Source organism: Theropithecus gelada, chromosome 16 (genome assembly GCF_003255815.1).
Source record: "Theropithecus gelada isolate Dixy chromosome 16, Tgel_1.0, whole genome shotgun sequence".
NCBI classification, from domain to species: domain Eukaryota; kingdom Metazoa; phylum Chordata; class Mammalia; order Primates; family Cercopithecidae; genus Theropithecus; species Theropithecus gelada.
The window spans coordinates 14,676,790-14,694,858 of NC_037684.1; the positions used below are offsets into that span (position 1 = coordinate 14,676,790).

At 41.5% G+C, this 18,069-nt stretch overlaps 1 protein-coding gene across 10 annotated transcripts in view; it reads left to right on the forward strand.

Annotated features, from left to right (window-relative positions):
• The window catches only part of TRIM37 (tripartite motif containing 37), a 127,737-nt gene that overhangs the window by 55,596 nt on the left and 54,072 nt on the right, over positions 1-18,069 (forward strand). For all 10 annotated transcript variants that reach the window (XM_025363344.1, XM_025363347.1, XM_025363351.1 and 7 more), the window contains 4 exons: positions 1,599-1,713; positions 3,225-3,437; positions 5,115-5,251; positions 10,663-10,745. In XM_025363344.1, the coding sequence (XP_025219129.1) occupies positions 1,599-1,713; positions 3,225-3,437; positions 5,115-5,251; positions 10,663-10,745 (548 nt within the window). The remainder of the gene's footprint in view (positions 1-1,598; positions 1,714-3,224; positions 3,438-5,114; positions 5,252-10,662; positions 10,746-18,069) is intronic.

Sequence of the window (18,069 nt, forward strand, 5' to 3'; positions counted from 1 at the left end):
GTTCAGACGATCTTACTTTAATGTCTTACCAGTGGGTGCTTCCTAGACTGTGAATCATCTCTGCTCAGTTGAGTGAATCATCTCTGCTCAGTTCAGTTCAGAACATACTTTAATCTGTTTATTTTATTTTATTTTTATTTTGTATTATATTATATTATATTAGAGACAGAGTTTCGCTCTGTTGCCCAGGCTACAGTGCAGTGACATGATCTCGGCTCACTGCAACCTTTGCCTCCCAGATTCAAGTGATTCTCCTGCCTCAGCCTCCTGAGTAGCTGGGATTACAGGCGCCCACCACCATACCCGGCTAATTTTTGTACTTTTAATAGAGATGGGGTTTCACCATGTTGGCGAGACTGGTCTTGAACTCCTGACCACAGGTGATCTGCCCGCCTCGGCCTCCCAGAGTGCTAGGATTACAGGCATGAGCCACTGTGCCCAGCCAATCTCTTTTTTTTAAAAAAAATACTCAAGTTCTCATTTTGATAATCCAAATATAGCATATAATGATGCCCAAAAACTTTTGACCTATCAAGACTACCCCAACATTAAATAGGACTGTTGTTTTATAGTCGGTGTTTATGTTCTGTCCTTTCTTGCATGAGTATTCTTGACTGAAACTAGGTATATACTGCCAGATAACTGTTAAATGGTCAGTAGGTTCTTACACTAAGGTGTAAAATCCTAGAAAAAAATGGACAGCTAACATTGTGTAACTGGGTAAAAGGCTGGAAGGAATGAAAGAGAGGTAGATGTCCAAATTAATCTTGCCTTGTGGTTTTTCCTTTCTTCAAAAACACCTTCACACATGCACTGCAATTTTTTCACTATAAATATAGTTACGTTAGGCTATGTAACAAAGGTAGAGGTTTGTTTGCTTTAGTATTAGGTTTTTTAAAAATTAAAACAACTGGATAGATTAAGATTCTGTCATTTATATATTAATATGATTTTATGTAGATGCAGTACTTTTTTTTCCTAATCTAAGCTGAAATAATGCCATATTGTAATAAGGGCAATTTTGATTGCTATCTTGAAGGGTTCGGGATATAGTTTATTTAGAGCATGTAACTCTTTGGGGGACAGTAAAGCAATCCTGGGTGGTTGACCCAGTAAATGATTTTTTTCTGAGGGGTAGGAAATATGGGAATGTGAGATGGAATAGAGAAATATAAAGAGCAGCATTTAAAACTTTGTATTTTGCTAGGGCCTGATTTAGGGAAGAAAGGGATAAGAGTTATCTTTCTCCTTATAGGAGGGAACTGCATGGTATATGGCTCTCTTCTTCCCAACTCATGATCATCATCATATTTTAGTTACATTATTATAATATGCCTTAGTAGGTTAGTTTGGGGAGCTTAACTACAATGTACAATGTACTTTAGAAAGGTAGTTTGAGGACAACTGGATTTTCAGAATCTTGTGTCATAATCTGTGGATTACATCTATAAACAACAAATACTAGCAGCTCTAAGTTTATGTGAATTTTGGCCTTATAATCAAGTTAACCAAAATTACAGAATTCAAAGCTAGACTCATAATATTTTACCATTTGAATTTTTTTTTTTTTTTTTTTAATGTGGCACGATTCTTTTAAGGTTTCAGGTACGTTCACCAACTTTCTTTCAAAAATCCCGGGACCAGCATTGGTACATTACTCAGTTGGAAGCTGCACAGACTAGTTATATCCAACAAATAAACAACCTTAAAGAGGTAAGGAAATATATATTTCTGGTTTAGTGTTTCCTATTGTCCTTTTGGCTTGTTATATTTGTAATTAGATTTAATATATTTATTGCTATTTGTAATTTTGTAGTTTATAATTGGAAAAAAAATCTAGTTATCCTGTTCCCCATCCTTACTGGTTCTGCAGTGTCCAGTTTAGTAACCACTAGTCACATATGGCTATGTAAATTTTTGTTTTACTTTATTTATTTTTTATTTTGGAGACAGGGTCACACTCACTCTCGTTGCCAGGAACAGTTTTCACTAACTGCAGCTTCAGCTTCCCAAGCTTGGGTGGTCCTCCCACCTTAGCCTCCCAGGTAGCTCTGACTTTCAGCAGGTGTCATGGCTAGTTTTTGTATTTTTTATAGAGACAGGGGCTTCTCCGTATTGCCCAAGCTGGTCTTGAACTCCTGGGCTCAAGCACTCTGCCTGCCTTGGCCTCCTAAAGTGCTGAGGTTACAGGTGTGAGCCACTGTGCCTGGTCTGTAAATTTAACTTGATTAAAATTAAAAATTTAATTCCTTAGTTGCAGTAGCCACATTTCAAGTGCTTGCATTGGGTACTGCAAATCTAGAGCATTTCCGTCATTGCATAAAGTTGTTTTGAACAGTGTGGCTGTAGTTTGAGGTAAGCTCTTTGTGTTTCTGTCAGTGACTTAGTTTCTCTTCCACAAGTTATCTTGGATTTAGAGGATTCTAGGCTATAGCACAATTAAAAGTTGTCCCATCTTGAACTCTTAACTATTGTTGAATGAGCACTGGAGAAGATTAATTGATGAATTTTTATTTTACAATGATAAACTAAGGAATGTTTCATTTCCCTTAGGAACTTAGGATGTGGCGGAAGGTTTGGAGTGCTGAGAATCGTTAATAGGTCAGGGAGGAAAATATGAATAAATACATGCTTTCAGAGATTTTCATGTTAAATGTACTATTTAAAACTACCTGTATTCACTATACTGTTTGCTATTTGTATGTTTAGCTTAGGCTGGATATGAAAGAAGGAAGATGAGCATATATGGGGCAGTTTATCTTTGTCATCAATTTTTTTCATAAATAAAAGGCAGTAGGGATTCAGAGAAATAGTTTAAGAAATGGTGCCAAGTGAGGTGGCTCACTCCTGTAATCCCAGCATGTTGGGAGGCCGAGACCAGAAGATCATTTGAGCCCAGGAGTTCAAAACCAGCCTGAGCAAGGTAGCAAGATAAATAAAAAATGAAATTAGCTAAGCATGGTGGCACATGCCTCCAGTCCCAGCCACTTGAGAGGCTGAGGCAGTAGGATCTCTTGAGCCCAGTAGTTCAAGGCTTGCAGTGAGCTGTGATGGCACCACTGCACTTCAGCCTGGGCAACAGAGTGAGACAGTTCTCAAAAAATAAATAAGGAAAGAAAGAAATGGTTTTAGGAGGGTCTGGATGCATTTTTTTTTTAGCTAGAAACATCTTTTACTGTGCCAGTGAGCTATGGCTAATATTTGTGCTTTTCTTGTTTTAAAAGAGACTTACTATTGAGCTATCTCGAACTCAGAAGTCAAGAGATTTGTCACCACCAGATAACCATCTTAGCCCCCAAAATGATGATGTTGCGGAGACACGAGCTAAGAAGTCTGTGTGCTCTGACATGCTTCTTGAGGGTGGTCCTACTACAGCTTCTATAAGAGAGGCCAAAGAGGATGAAGAAGAGGAGAAGATTCAGAATGAAGATTATCATGTAATAATGAGGCCAGTTTTAGATTTTTGTGTTTGATAAAAGAAACAGTAGAATCATGACTTTTAACGTATTATGTGCTGAAACAGTAGGCTAAAAATATTGTCCATTGATTTCCATTAGTAATGTATATATGCCCTTATGTAAATGTTAATAAGTCAGAAGTTGTTGAATCAAAGCATTTCAAGATTCTGAAATAAAACAATACATTCTATAAAACAAACTGTGATGTACATTTTAAAAACTAAACTATCATAAATTGTGGATTTTAAAAGTGTGTTCTGGCCGGGTGCGGTGGCTCACGCTGTAATCCCAGCACTTTGGGAGGCCAAGGTGGGCAGATCACATGAGGTCAGGAGTTCGAGACCACCCTGGCCAACATGGTGAAACCCTGTCTCTACTAAAAATACAAAAATTAGCTGGGTGTGGTGATGCTTGCTTGTAATCCCAGCTACTTGGGAGGCTGAGGTAGGAGAATCACTTGAACCTGGGAGGCGGAGGTTGCTGTGCGCCAAGATTGTGTCACTGCACTCCAGCCTGGGAGACAGAGCAAGACTCCATCTCAAAGAAAAAGAAAAAAAACCAGGTGTTCTATTTTCATTCACTGAAACTAGTACATACCTTGTCATTACTTATGTAGGTAGAATGATTTAGGATTTAGTAGATAACCAGGCTCTATCCCAGCTAAACAACAGCCAGAATCCAGAATAAGAATTTAAGAAGTAGTTGATATTTTTACATAAGAAGGGATGCCTAGATAGTTGGTTTTTTTTGTAGTAATTTTTTTTTTTTTTTTTTTTTTTTTTTTTTTGAGACGGAGTCTCGCGCTGTGTCACCCAGGCTGGAGTGCAGTGGCGCGATCTCGGCTCACTGCAAGCTCCGCCTCCCAGGTTCACGCCATTCTCCTGCCTCAGCCTCCGAGTAGCTGGGACTACAGGCGCCCGCCACCACGCCCGGCTAGTTTTTTGTATTTTTAGTAGAGACGGGGTTTCACCATGTTAGCCAGGATGGTCTCGATCTCCTGACCTCGTGATCCACCCGCCTCGGCCTCCCAAAGTGCTGGGATTACAGGCTTGAGCCACCGCGCCCGGCCTTTTGTAGTAATTTTTAAGATGAGATACTTCAGTTTTAAGTTACGATGAAGGACCCAGTGGGTCGAGAGAATGCACAGATTAAGTGCTTTGATAAACTAGAGATAATAGGGTTTGGAATGGAGCAGTCAGGTGAAGCAGTTAGTCTTTGACAAACTGAGTTAAAGGAAGGGTGGAGTTTGCAGGTAAGGCAGCTGAAAGTTGGGGAAGTTTTTGCTTAATAGTGGGTATTTTTTTTCTGTGCAGATAGGTGACAGTGTTAATTAATGACCTTGATAATGGTAAAATTAGGTAGAACTGAGGAGTGATGGTTTGAAACATAGCTCTGTGAGGAAGCTGATGTGGAATATGTGAAGGATTCCAGTCACACGGAGGGCCCAGCTGAAGGCGGCACGCATAAGTTAGTAAAATGATGTCACTGTGGTTGTGTGATTTTTCTCCACAGGGCTCAGCAGCTGAGGCACAGAAGCAGAAAATAGCTTTTTGATAACTATATTATTCTTTGGTGCTTGGTTTATGGGGTGGATGGGGTGATCAACTGAGTAGAAACATTTGGAATAGATGTCTTGTTTTCTTGGCATTGATCTAGCACGAGCTTTCAGATGGAGATCTGGATCTGGATCTTGTTTATGAGGATGAAGTAAATCAGCTAGATGGCAGCAGTTCCTCTGCTAGTTCCACAGCAACAAGTAATACAGAAGAAAATGATATTGATGAAGAAACTATGTGAGTGTCCCACTTTACTACTGTAAAGCATTTAAGTGGTAATTATTAGAAGCATATTAACTAACTCACCCTTAAAAGTAGGGACATTCAGCACTTTTTTGAAAGGTTGAATCAATAGCCAGTTTTCTCCCTCTAATCTCTGGGCTCTTAGCCAATAATTTTTGTTTTTGTTTTACCTTTTAAATTGGAATTTTGAAATTATTTTATGCCTAAGAAAAGTTCAGAATTCCATATTTCCTTCACACAGATTCATTCACTATTAATATTTTGCTTTATATTTCTCTGTAATTTTTTTCTGAAACACTTGAGATTGAATATACTTCTCATTGTCTACTTTTCTAAAAACAAGGATATTCTTACATAACTATAGAATAGTTATCAAGATCTGGAAATTAACATTGATGTAATACTGTAACCTTCTAAAAATTTGCCAGTAATGTCCTTTGTCAGGATCACATTGCATTTAGTTGTTAAATCGATTTAGTTATCTTCCATCTGGGTTACTTTTTTAGAAATTTGTTTTTCGGCTGGGCGCGGTGGCTCACACCTGTAATCCCAGCACTTTGGGAGACCAAGGCAGGTGGATCACGAGGTCAGGAGATCGAGACCATCCTGGCTAACACGGTGAAACCCCGTCTCTACTAAAAATACAAAAAGAAATTAGCCGGGCGTGGTGGCGGGTGCCTGTAGTCCCAGCTACTCGGGAGGCTGAGGCAGGAGAATGGCATGAACCCAGGAGGCGGAGCTTGTAGTGAGCCAAGATCGCACCACTACACTCCAGCCCGGGTAACAGAGCGAGACTGTCTCAAAAAAAAAAAAAAAAATTGTTTTTCATGACTAATACTTTTTGAGAAATACAGAATAGTTTATTTTGTAGAAAGTCCCTCAATTTGGATTAGTCTGAAGTTTCCTCATGATTAGATAGAGATTACACAGTTTTGGCAGGGATACTACGGAAATGATAATGTATCCTTTTCACTGCATCATGTGGGAGTGGAGCATGATGTCAATATGTCCCATTACTTGTGGTTAATTTTGATCACTTGGTTGAGGTAGCATCCGCCAGATTTCTGCACTCCAAAATTACTACTTTTTCCTTTATAATTAATAAGTATCTTGTGTATGGGACTGTAAATATCGTATTTTTCTTCCTACTTTTTCCTGTGAATTTTGACACCCCTTGATGAGTATTGCTTGAAAAAGGTTACTGTGTTGATTGCCAAGTGGTGTTTTTCTAATTCCATTATTTCTTATTCATTAGTTGCAATTTAAGGAAGAGCTTTCCCTTCTGTCCTATTGATGAACTAATTAATGAATATCATTAATGTGGATAAATTTTTTTTTTTGAGATGGAGTCTTGCTTTGTCACCCAGGCTGGCATGCAGTGTCACGATCTTGGCTCACTGCAACCTCCACCTCCTGGGTTCAGGTGATCCTTCCACCTCAGCCTCCCGAGTAGCAAGGATTACGGGCACATACCACCACGCCTGGCTATTTTTTTTGTATTTTTAGTGGAGACGGGGTTTCACCACGTTGGCCAGGCTGGTCTTGAACTCCTGACTTCAGGTGATCTTCCCACCTCAGCCTCCCAAAGTGCTGGGATTACAGGTGTGAGCCACTGCGCCTGGCGATTTTTGGATTTTTAAACCAAGCTTGCCTTCCTGGGACACATCCCACTTGGTCATAGCGTGTAATTTTTTTTTTTTTTTTTTTTTTTGAGACAGAGTCTCACACTGTCACCCAGGCTGAAGTGCAATGGCATGATCTCGGTTCACTGCAACCTCCGCCTCCCAGGTTCAAGCGATTCTCCTGTCTCAGCCTCCTGAGTAGCTGGGATTATAGGCACCCACCACTATGCCTGGCTAATTTTTTGTATTTTTAGTAGAGATGAGGTTTCACTATGTTGGTCAGGCTGGTCTCAAACACCTGGCCTCGTGATCCACCGTCTCGTCCTCCCAAAGTGCTGGAATTACAAGTGTGATCCACCTTGCCTGGCCGTCCTTTTTTTTTTTTCTTTTTTTAATTTGAGACGGTGTCTCTCTTTGTCACCCAGGCTGGAGTGCAGTGGCGCGATACCCACTCTCTGCAAGCTCCGCCTCCCGATTCACACCATTCTCCTGCCTCAGCCTCCCGAGTAGCTGGGACTACAGGCTCCCACCACCTGGCCTGGCTAAGTTTTTTTTGTATTTTTAATAGAGACGGGGTTTCACCGTGTTAGCCAGGATGGTCTCGATCTCCTGACCTCGTGATCCGCCTGCCTTGGCCTGCCAAAGTGCTGGGATTACAGGTGTGAGCCATTACACCCAGAAATTTTTTTTTTTTTTCCTAAGAAAATCTTGCTTTGTGGCCAGGCTGGAGTACTGTGGCATGATTATAGCTCCCGGTAACCTTGAAGTCTGGCCTCAAGTAATCCACCTGCTTCAGCCTTCCTAGTAGCTAGGACTACTGGTGTGCATCATCACGCTTGACTCATGATTCTTTTTATATGTTGCGGGATTCTGTTTGCTAGTACAGTTGTCCCTCAGTATCCTTGTGGTATTGGTTCTAGGACCCCTCCTTGGATACTAAAATCTGAGGATGCTCAAGTCTCTTATATAAAATGGCAGAGTAGTTGCATATAACCTATACACATCCTCCCCTATACTTTAAATCATTTCTAGATTACTTATAATACCTAATACAATGTAAATGCTATGTTGTTATGCTCTATAGTATACAGAATAATGACAAGGGGAAAAAGTCTGTGCATGGCTTTATTTTGTTTTGTTTTATTTATTTTTTTTGAGATGGAGTTTCGCTCTTGTTGCCCAGGCTGGAACGCAATGGCACAATCTCAGCTCACTGCAGCCTCCACCTCCCGGGTTCAAGCGGTTTTCCTGCCTCAGCCTGCTGAGTAGCTGGGATTATACACACCTGCCACCATGCCTGACTAATTTTTTGTATTTTTAGTAGAGACAGGGTTTTGCCATGTTGGCCAAGCTGGTTTCAAACTCCTGGTCTCAGGTGATCCACCTGCCTCGGCCTCCCAAAGTGCTGGGATTACAGGCGTGAGCCCCCGCACCCAGCCAACTTTATTTTTTGAGACAGGGTCTTGCCCTGTCACCCAAGCTGGAGTGCAGTGGTGTTGTGATCACGGCTCACTGCAACCTCGACCTCCTGGGCTCAAGTGATCCTCCCACCTCGGTTTTCCAAGTAGCTAGGACTACAGGTGCTTGCCAACACACCTGGCTAATTTTTAAATTTTTTGTAGAGATGGGGTCTCACTATGGCCTTACTATGTTGTTCTAGGCTGGCCCTGAACTCCTAGGCTCAAGCAGTCCTCCAGCCTCGGCTTCCCCAAGTGCTGGGATTACAGGCATGAACCACTGCCCCAGGCCTTAAAAAATATTTTTGATCCACAGTTGGTTGAATGTGCAGATGCAGAGCCCACAGATATAGAAGGCCAACTGTATTTTGTTGATGCTGTTAATAGTGTTGTATGTTTCTCTGAGTGTTGTATGTCTCTCTGCTTCTCCCTGTAGGCAAAATCTCTGAGCCAAAACTTTGAAGTTGCAGTGAGGATAAAAGTATACCTCTCTTACTTTAGAAGCTGAGCTAACTGGATGTTGGGGACAGTAGCCTTAGTTCTTTCCTTTTCAGGCTTGGGACCTCCACCTTATGAATAAGCGGGGACAGGGATGATCTGGGCCCCAGTATTCTCATCATGCTGCATCCAAGTAGAGCCTCTATTCCACAAGTGGGTCTCAGCAGAAGGGAGTCTCCACCTCTTGGCGGTGTGTGCCCGTACTATAGCATCAGCAATAGGTAGCTGGGGGCAGAATGAGAAATGGAGATATCTTGCCACTCCTAGGAATATAGCCCTCCTCTTGGAAGCTTGGGAAGTGGGAGGCCTGTTGTCTTCACTGCACCAATCTGGAGTGGAATTTCTGTAACGCCAAGTTAGGAAGCGGAGTGGTCTTGGTTCAAATCCTGCGGATACCCACTTGTCTTACCCAGGTTTTATAGATTTTTTTGAGTAGATGTTTCTTCATTTGCTGTATACCCTTGGGACCATTTCCAGAGTCGTTAAGTGGTTGTTTTTAAAATAATTGTCACCAGTTTGACTAACGAGCAGATCTGCAGAGCTCCTTACATTGTCAAGCTGGATGCTTATCTTGAGATTTCCTGAAATATCCAAGACTATCATTGATTGGTACTGTTTCAAATAGTACTTTGTTGTTTAAAATAAAGTAATAGTGAGTGTTTTTTAATATGAGAGACTTTGTATGGCCTAGTCAGTACCCTCTTTTCCGAAATTTTATTTTTGGAAAAATAGTATTTAGTCATAAACAGTAATTTGGGCCTTTTTTTTTGGATATTAAATTGTAATATTTTAAGCCTAATTTATTACCATTAAGCTACCAGTTCTCAGAAGCTGGAATTTCTTTTAACAGTGGTTCTTAGATTTATTAGTGTTTCATTTATTTCTTTTTTTTTTTTTTGCCTGACACAGTTCTTTTTTTTTTAATCTTCTTTTCCTTTCCTGTCCTGTCCTGTCCTGTCCTGTCCTGTCCTGTCCTGTCCTTCTTGAGACAGAGTCTCGCTCTGTTGCCCAGGCTAGAGTGCGGTAGTGCAATCTTGGGCTCACTGCAACCTCCACCTCCCAGGTTCAACCGATTCTCCTGCCTCAGCCTCCTGAGGAGCTGGGATTACAGGCACCCACCACAACACCCAGCTAATTTTTGTATTTTTAGGAGAGACAGGGTTTTGCCATGTTGGCCAGGCTGGTCTCGAAATCCTGACCTCAGGTGATCTGCCCACCTTAGCCTCCCAAAGTGCTGGGATTTCAGGTGTGAGCCACCATACCTGGCCTTGATATATATATTTTTTAATTCCTTTTTTTTCTTAGCTTTGTAAGAAGAAATGGCTGATTTTTTTTTTTCTTTTTTTTTTTTTGAGATGGAGTCTCGCTCTGTCCCTCAGGCTGGAGTGCAGTGGCGCAATCTTGGCTCACTGCAAGCTCCGCTTCCTGGGTTCACGCCATTCTCCTGATTCAGCCTCCTGAGTAGCTGGGACTACAGGTGTCCGCCACCAAGCCCAGCTAATTGTTAGTATTTTTAGCAGAGACGGGAATTTCACTGTGTTAGCCAGGATGGTCTCAATCTCCTGACCTTGTGATCCGCCCGCCTCAGCCTCCCAAAGTGCTGGGATTATAGGCGTGAGCCACCGTGCCTGGCCGATATTTTTTGAAGGTTGTTTAAACAATAACATTACCACTACTTAAATTTGGATAGTGACAAAAAATCTTTCTCCTTTTTGTATTTAGAAATATCTTATTTCACAGAAAAATCTGCATATCATAAAATTTGTTGAGGTGTGAAAAACGTTTATTGTATCGCTCTATATGAATGATGGATTTTGTATATTCTTAGGTCTGGAGAAAATGATGTGGAATATAACAACATGGAATTAGAAGAGGGAGAACTCATGGAAGATGCAGCTGCAGGACCTGCAGGTAATGAGGTCACCCACTGCCTCCAAGCCATTCTATTTTCTCCCTGCTCTTCTCTGACCGTATTATATTTTAAATAGGTGGTAGCCACTGCTTGTACATGGTTCGTGGTGTTGGAAGTGCTACATCTTGTAATACGGATTTTTTAGAGTTCATTGCTAAAGATACTTAATAATAATAGCTACCATTTAAAAAATGTTCTTATGTACCAGGCACTGTGAGAAGCACTTTATATGCCTTATATTAATAAAATTCTGGTGGTACATTCACCGATGGATAGAGAAATTACAGCAACTTGCCAACTTTTAGCAATTTAGTAAATGAGAGTAATTGAATCCCCAGTTTTGTCTGTATCCCATGCTTATATTTTATACTGTTTTCTGATATAAAGTCTTATTTGTATATCTTCCTGGACTATAGAATGATCTCAATGGAATAATTGACTCTTAGACTTACAAAGGATCTTAAAGAGCTCATTTTATGGTTTTTAGTTGCCTGGTCATATAGCTGGTTGTTAGTACAACCAGACTAGAACTCCAGATTGTCCTGGGTTTGTGGACCCAGCATTTTTCTCCCAAACTACACTGCTTTCTCCTGGGAAGAACTGACTTATATAATGAGTACTTTTTTTGTGTGTTCTCGGATCTATTTAATTAAGTAGTGAATCTTGGCTAGAGTAATTAAAAGTTAGCTTTCTACTGTTTCTGTTTTACCCATGTTCTCCTCAGTGTGAACACTGGCATATTCTTCTTTTTTTTTTTTTTTTTTGAGACGGAGTCTCGCTCTGTTGCCCAGGCTGGAGTACAGTGGTGCGATCTCGGCTCACTGCAAGCTCCGCCTCCCAGGCTCACGCCGTTCTCCTGCCTCAGCCTCCAGAGTAGCTAGGACTACAGGCACCCGCCACCACGCCCGGAGAACTTTTTGTATTTTTAGTGAAGACGGGGTTTCACTGTGTTAGCCAGGATGGTCTCGATCTCCTGACCTCATGATCCGCCCGCCTTGGCCTCCCAAAGTGCTGGGATTACAGGCGTGAGCCACTGCGCCTGGCCAACACTGGCATACTCTTAATATGCTTGGATAACTAAAGACTTCTAAATACTAGTCCTCACCATTTCAACTCCAACCTAAGCCCTATATTCTTTCTACTCCTGACTTTAATCCTGGGTAATCGTATCCACACCTGTATTTCAGTTACTATCTATATACTGATTACTCTTCAAGTTCTTTCTTTAGCCTTTGACTTTCCAGTAATTTCCAAACCCTTATCTTGGTGTGACTCAGCACCTCCCAAACACAAATTACTGTCTTTTCATCTGCCAGCTTGCCTGTCAGCAGTAGCTACCCTGATTGATAGTGCTATACATTCTTTACTTCTTCCTCTCCCTAAAAGTTTACCTTTAGTGTATTACCAAGATCTGTTGGTTCTGTCTCCTAAATCGTGCGTAAATTCATTTGATACTCCCACTCCTTTTCCATTCCTAGTCTAGGCCTCTGTCTTTCACAACAGCCTTTCACCTGGGTTCTTTGTATTTATTATTGTTCCCCTCCATTTTTACAGCATGAATCCATTTTTACAGCATGGATTCAGAATGAGGGTGTTTTTTTCTTTCTGATTAATATCTAATCGTGTTACTTCTCTGCCAGGCTTGGTGACTCACACCTGTAATCTCAGCACTTTGGGAGGCTGATGTGGGTGCATTGCTTGAGTCCAGGAGTTTGAGACCAGCCTGGGCAACATGGTGAAACCCTGTCTCTACAAAAAATACAAAAAAAGTTAGCCAGATGTGGTGGCAAAATTGCTGCCTGTGGTCCCAGCTATTTGGGTGGCTGAGGTGGGAGGATGACCTGAGCCAGAAAGCGGAGCCTGCAGTAAGCTGAGATAGCACCACTGTACTCCAGCCTAGGCAACAAAGTGAGACCCTGTCTCAAAAAAAGAAATAAAAATAATGAAAAATAATATCTAATCATGTTATTTCTCTACTTAAAAACTCTTTAAGGATTATATTTATTATAGGATAAAGTCCAAACTTGTTAACGTGGCACATAAATTCCTTTATGTCTGGATTCCTGTTTGTTTCCTTAGTCTTACTTCTCTCATTCCTCTGTGTCATTCTTTAGTCAGGAGGAACTTCAAAGAATCACAAGATCTACAAATTTAGAGAGAAAGCTTTAATTCTTATAAAGACTGGCCATCCTGACAAGCTGTGAAGTATAGCCTCTGGTAAAGACTAAAAGCAGGCACTTTGCAGGAGGGAAGGGTAACATAGGAATTGATAATGAATAAGTTGGCCAAGTACAACTAAATGGATTCAACAGGGTATAGGAGGAGCTATGAATATCATGAAGAGGGGAACACATGCATGCATAGTAGACAAACATGCATGTTACATGCATTTCATGTTTACTTTGGACTGGGGACTGAACATTTAAATGCATTACAATTAGGCCCTGTTGTCAAAAGGTAAAACCAACAACACAAAGGCACTCAATGCTCAACCTCTGTATACGGGCCAGAACCAGTCCATGGTTGGGGACTCTTAACAGGAGAAAGTTACTGAAATCAGTCTTTTGTCCAATGAAAGCTCTGTAGTTATGGCTTGTAGAACGGGGAGTGAGTCAGTCAGCATCTGGCAGTCAGTAAGCTGCAATTGTTTCAATATTGCTTATCTTGAGGCCAGTGCTTGCTTAGCTTCTAGAAAAAAGAAGAAACCCTGTTTGGAGGTAGAATGTAGTTTATTCTTTAAGTATAGGGAGCATGTGACTTAATCCCTGTCTGGCATAGCATTAAGTCTTACTGACTGACTGACTTTTCAGCTTTGTGTGTTTTCTTTTAGTTAGGTCCATTCTTTCCTCTCTTAAACTGTGTGGTAGGGAAATTCTTGTATATAACATTTATATACACTTAGGGTAAAGAAGAGTTTACATTTTTGAATTATATATTCATCAAATATTTACTGAGCACTTGAACTGTGTACAGTTTTACTATCTAGAGATACAATATTGAATAACAAGATATTCCTGTTCTTATGGAACCTGTGTTATAATTCTGAATGTTCTTTAATAATTCAGGCACTGAATTCTAGATGTTGAAGACATAATAATGAACCAGTTTATTTTTATTATATGCTTTGGGAAATTTATATATTTGGCACAAATTTGTTAAATATCATGCCTACCTGGAAAATACAACACTAAGTAATTTATAACATAAAGGTGAGTGGATTTATGAACAATTAGCTAGAATATGACAGTATACATACAAAAGAATTCCAGATTATTTAAATACTCCCTCCTCAAGGAGTTGAAATATAACTTCTACTCCTTAACTGTAGGCTATGCTTAGTTACTTGCTTCTGAAGAGTACAGTTTCAAAAGGGGGAAACAACTTCAAAGTAGAGAAACTTGGCAAACATTACCTACCCAGGTGATTAAATTTAGTATTGTAAGTGATAGGTCATGTTGATAGCATGTTGATAGTATTTTAAGTGATAAGTCATGTTGATATGTTGAGAATGGTACTTTATATCTGTAGTATCTTCCCTCTCTAAAAACCCACAGACAATCTGATCATGAGGGAAAAAGTCATACCCTTAATTGAGGAACATTCTACAAAATATTTGACATACTTTTCAGATATAAAGAAAATCTGAGAGACTGTCATAGACCAGAAGAGTCTAAAAAGACAGGAGCAACTAAATGTATTTCAATACTCTAGGTGAGACTCTGAACAGAAAAAGAACATTAGGGGAAAACTACTAAAATCTCAATAGGATTTAGTTAATAATATATCAGTATTGGTTCATTAGTTGTGACAAATATACCATAGTAATGAAAGGTATTAACATTGGGGAAATTGGGTCTGGGTTTTACAGGAACTGTCTATATTTTTACGTTTCCTGTAAACCTAAAACTATACTAAAATAAAAGCTTTTTTTTTTCTTTTGAGATGGCGTCTTGCTCCGTAGCCCAGGCTGGAGTGCAGTGGCATGATCTTGGCTCACTGCAAGCTCTGCCTCCTGGGTTCACACCATTCTGCTGCCTCAGCCTCCCGAGTAGCTGGGACTACAGGCGCACGCCACGACGCCTAGTTAATTTTTTGTATTTTTAGCAGAGACGGGGTTTCACTGTGTTAGCCAGGATAGTCTTGATCTCCTGACCTCGTGATCTGCCCTCCTTGACCTTCCAAAGTACTGGGATTACAGGCGTGAGCCACCACGCCCGGCCAATAAAAAGCTTTTTAAACCAAGGCAGTGAAAAAGCTAGATCGGGGTGACAGTGGGCAGAGTGTGGAAATGCTTTTTTGGTTTTTTTTTGGTTTTGGTTTTGGTTTTTTTTGAGACGGAATCTCGCTCTGTCGCCCAGGCTGGAGTGCAGTGGCCGGATCTCAGCTCACTGCAAGCTCCGCCTCCCGGGTTTATGCCATTTTCCTGCCTCAGCCTCCCGAGTAGCTGGGACTACCGGCACCCGCCACCTCGCCCGGCTAGTTTTTTGTATTTTTTTAGTAGAGACGGGGTTTCACCGTGTTAGCCAGGATGGTCTCGATCTCCTGACCTCGTGATCCGCCCGTCTCGGCCTCCCAAAGTGCTGGGATTACAGGCTTGAGCCACCGTGCCCGGCCTGCTTTTTTGTTATATGCTTATTATGAAGGTCCATTTCAAGCCTCGAATGGTTTATTTGTTTTTTGTTTTTTGAGACGGAGTCTTGCTCTGTTGCCCAGGGTGGAGTGCAGTGGCACGATCTCAGCTCACTGCAACCTCTGCCTCCTGGGTTCAGGCCATTCTCCTACCTCAGCCTACCAGATAGCTGGGACTACAGGCATGCATCACCATTCCCTCCCGGCTTTTTTGTATTTTTAGTAGAGATGGGGTTTCACCATGCTGGCCAGCTGGTCTCAAACTCCTGACCTCAAGTGATCCACCCACCTCTGCCTCCCAAAGCGCTGGGATTACAGATGTGAGCCACCGTGCCAGGCCTGGTTAATGTTTTAGAACTATACAATTGTCTAAAAAGTTATGTCATCTAGAGAATTACGATGTTATATTATGCGTTAAAAAGGAGATGGTTGGGCTTATATAAAAGCTAGGTATAAAGTTAAATGTTTACTTAATAATCTCATTTTATAGACCGTATTAACTAAGGAGATAGCTTGAAACAAGAAATATTTATTGACTCAGGTGACTGTAGTCCTGGCTACTTGGGAGACTGGCAGGAGGATCGCTTGAGCCTAGGAGTTCGAGGGTACAGTGAGCCATGATTGCGCCACCGTACTCCAGCGTGGGTGACAGAGCAAGACCCTGTCTCTTAACACACACACACAATCAGCAAATACAAACTGGATTTTTCCTACTCACTGGATTCAGTGAGGCAATAATCTGGATTAGAATGATATTTACAACCTTTTCAGCACAAATGTTTTTTGACATAAATTTTTTTTTTTTTTTTTGAGACAGAGTCTCGCTCTGTTGCCCAGGCTGGAGTGCAGTGGCCTGATCTCAGCTCACTGCAAGCTCCGCCTCCCGGGTTTACGCCATTCTCCTGCCTCAGCCTCCCAAGTAGCTGGGCGCCCGCCATCATGCCCGGCTAGTTTTTTGTATTTTTTTAGTAGAGACGGGGTTTCACCGTGTTAGCCAAGATGGTCTGGATCTCCTGACCTCGTGATCCGCCTGTCTCGGCCTCCCAAAGTGCTGGGATTACAGGCTTGAGCCACCGCGCCCGGCCAACATAAATTATCTTTCACTTAAATTCAAATAACTGAATAAACTAAAAGCAGTTCTCATAAGAAGACATCTGCAGATGCCACCACACCCAACTAATTATTTTTTGTAGAGACGCAGTCTTTCTCTCTTGCCCTGGCTGGTCTCCAACTTCTGGCCTCAATCCTCCTGCCTCAGCCTCCCAAAGTGTTGAGATTACAGGCGTGAGCTATTGCACCTGGCCCACAGATGTTAGAAAAATGAATAAGCATAATTTTTAAATGAAAATCCAGCACTGATCATTACAAGATTTTGTGATTGTAAATATCAGTATGTAATTTATAACAAAATAAAGGATGTGAAAATGTAGAATATTCTGGAAAGGTAGTTGAGGACTAGACTGTAATAGGGCCTTGAGTGTCATGATAATGCATACAGGCAGTATGCTGTAATGAACTCAAGTATATCAGTGTGACATTTTAGCAAGATTCATATCGCTTGGCACAAATGGAGAAGAACCTGTCACTGATCCGTTTGTCTTTTTATGAGGTTTTTTTTTTTCCTATGTGAACTTCAGAAGCATAGTTGTTTTTTGTTTTTTTTTTTTTTTTTGAATCTCACTCTGCCGCCCAAGCTAGAATGCAGTGGCGTGATCTCAGCTCACTGCAACCTCTGCCTCCCGGGTTCAAGCAGTTCTACCCCAGCCTCCCAAGTAACTGGGATTACAGGCGCCCTCCACCACGGCTGGCTAATTTTTGTATTTTTAGTAGAGATGGGGTTTCACCATCGTGGCCAGGCTGGTCTTGAACTCCTGACCTCGTGATCCACCTGCCTTGGCCTCTGAAAGTGCTGGGATTACAGGCGTGAGCCACTGTGCCTGGCTGCATAGCTTTATTCTTAATAGCCAAAAGCTAGAAGCAACCCAAATTGTTTTCCAATAGAATAGAGAAATAAATTGGATATATTCATAAACTGATGCTGCACAGTAATAATGAAAATGAGGCAGTGGCTCATGCCTGTAATCCCAGCACTTTGGGAGGCTGAGTCATGTGGGTCACTTGAGGCCAGGAGTTCAAGACCAGCCTGGCCAATATGGCAAAACCTGATTTCTACTAAAAATAGAAAAAATTAGCTGGGTGAAATGACGCATGCCTGTAATCCCAGCTACTCGGGAGGCTGAGGCATAAGAATCATTTGAACCTGGGAGGTGGAAGTTGTGGTGAGCCAAGATTGCACTACTGTATTCCAGCCTGGGTGACAAAGCAAGACTCTGTCTCAAAAAAAAAAAAAAAAGAAAAAGAAAAATATTTAAAAAGAATATTAAAAAAAAATTTTTTTTTTTTTTTTTTGAGACAGAGTCTCGCGCTGTGTCACCCAGGCTGGAGTGCAGTGGCGCGATCTCGGCTCACTGCAAGCTCCGCCTCCCAGGTTCAGGCCATTCTCCTGCCTCAGCCTCCGAGTAGCTGGGACTACAGGCGCCCGCCACCACGCCCGGCTAGTTTTTTGTATTTTTAGTAGAGACGGGGTTTCACCATGTTAGCCAGGATGGTCTCGATCTCCTGACCTCGTGATCCGCCCGCCTCGGCCTCCCAAAGTGCTGGGATTACAGGCTTGAGCCACCGCGCCCGGCAAAA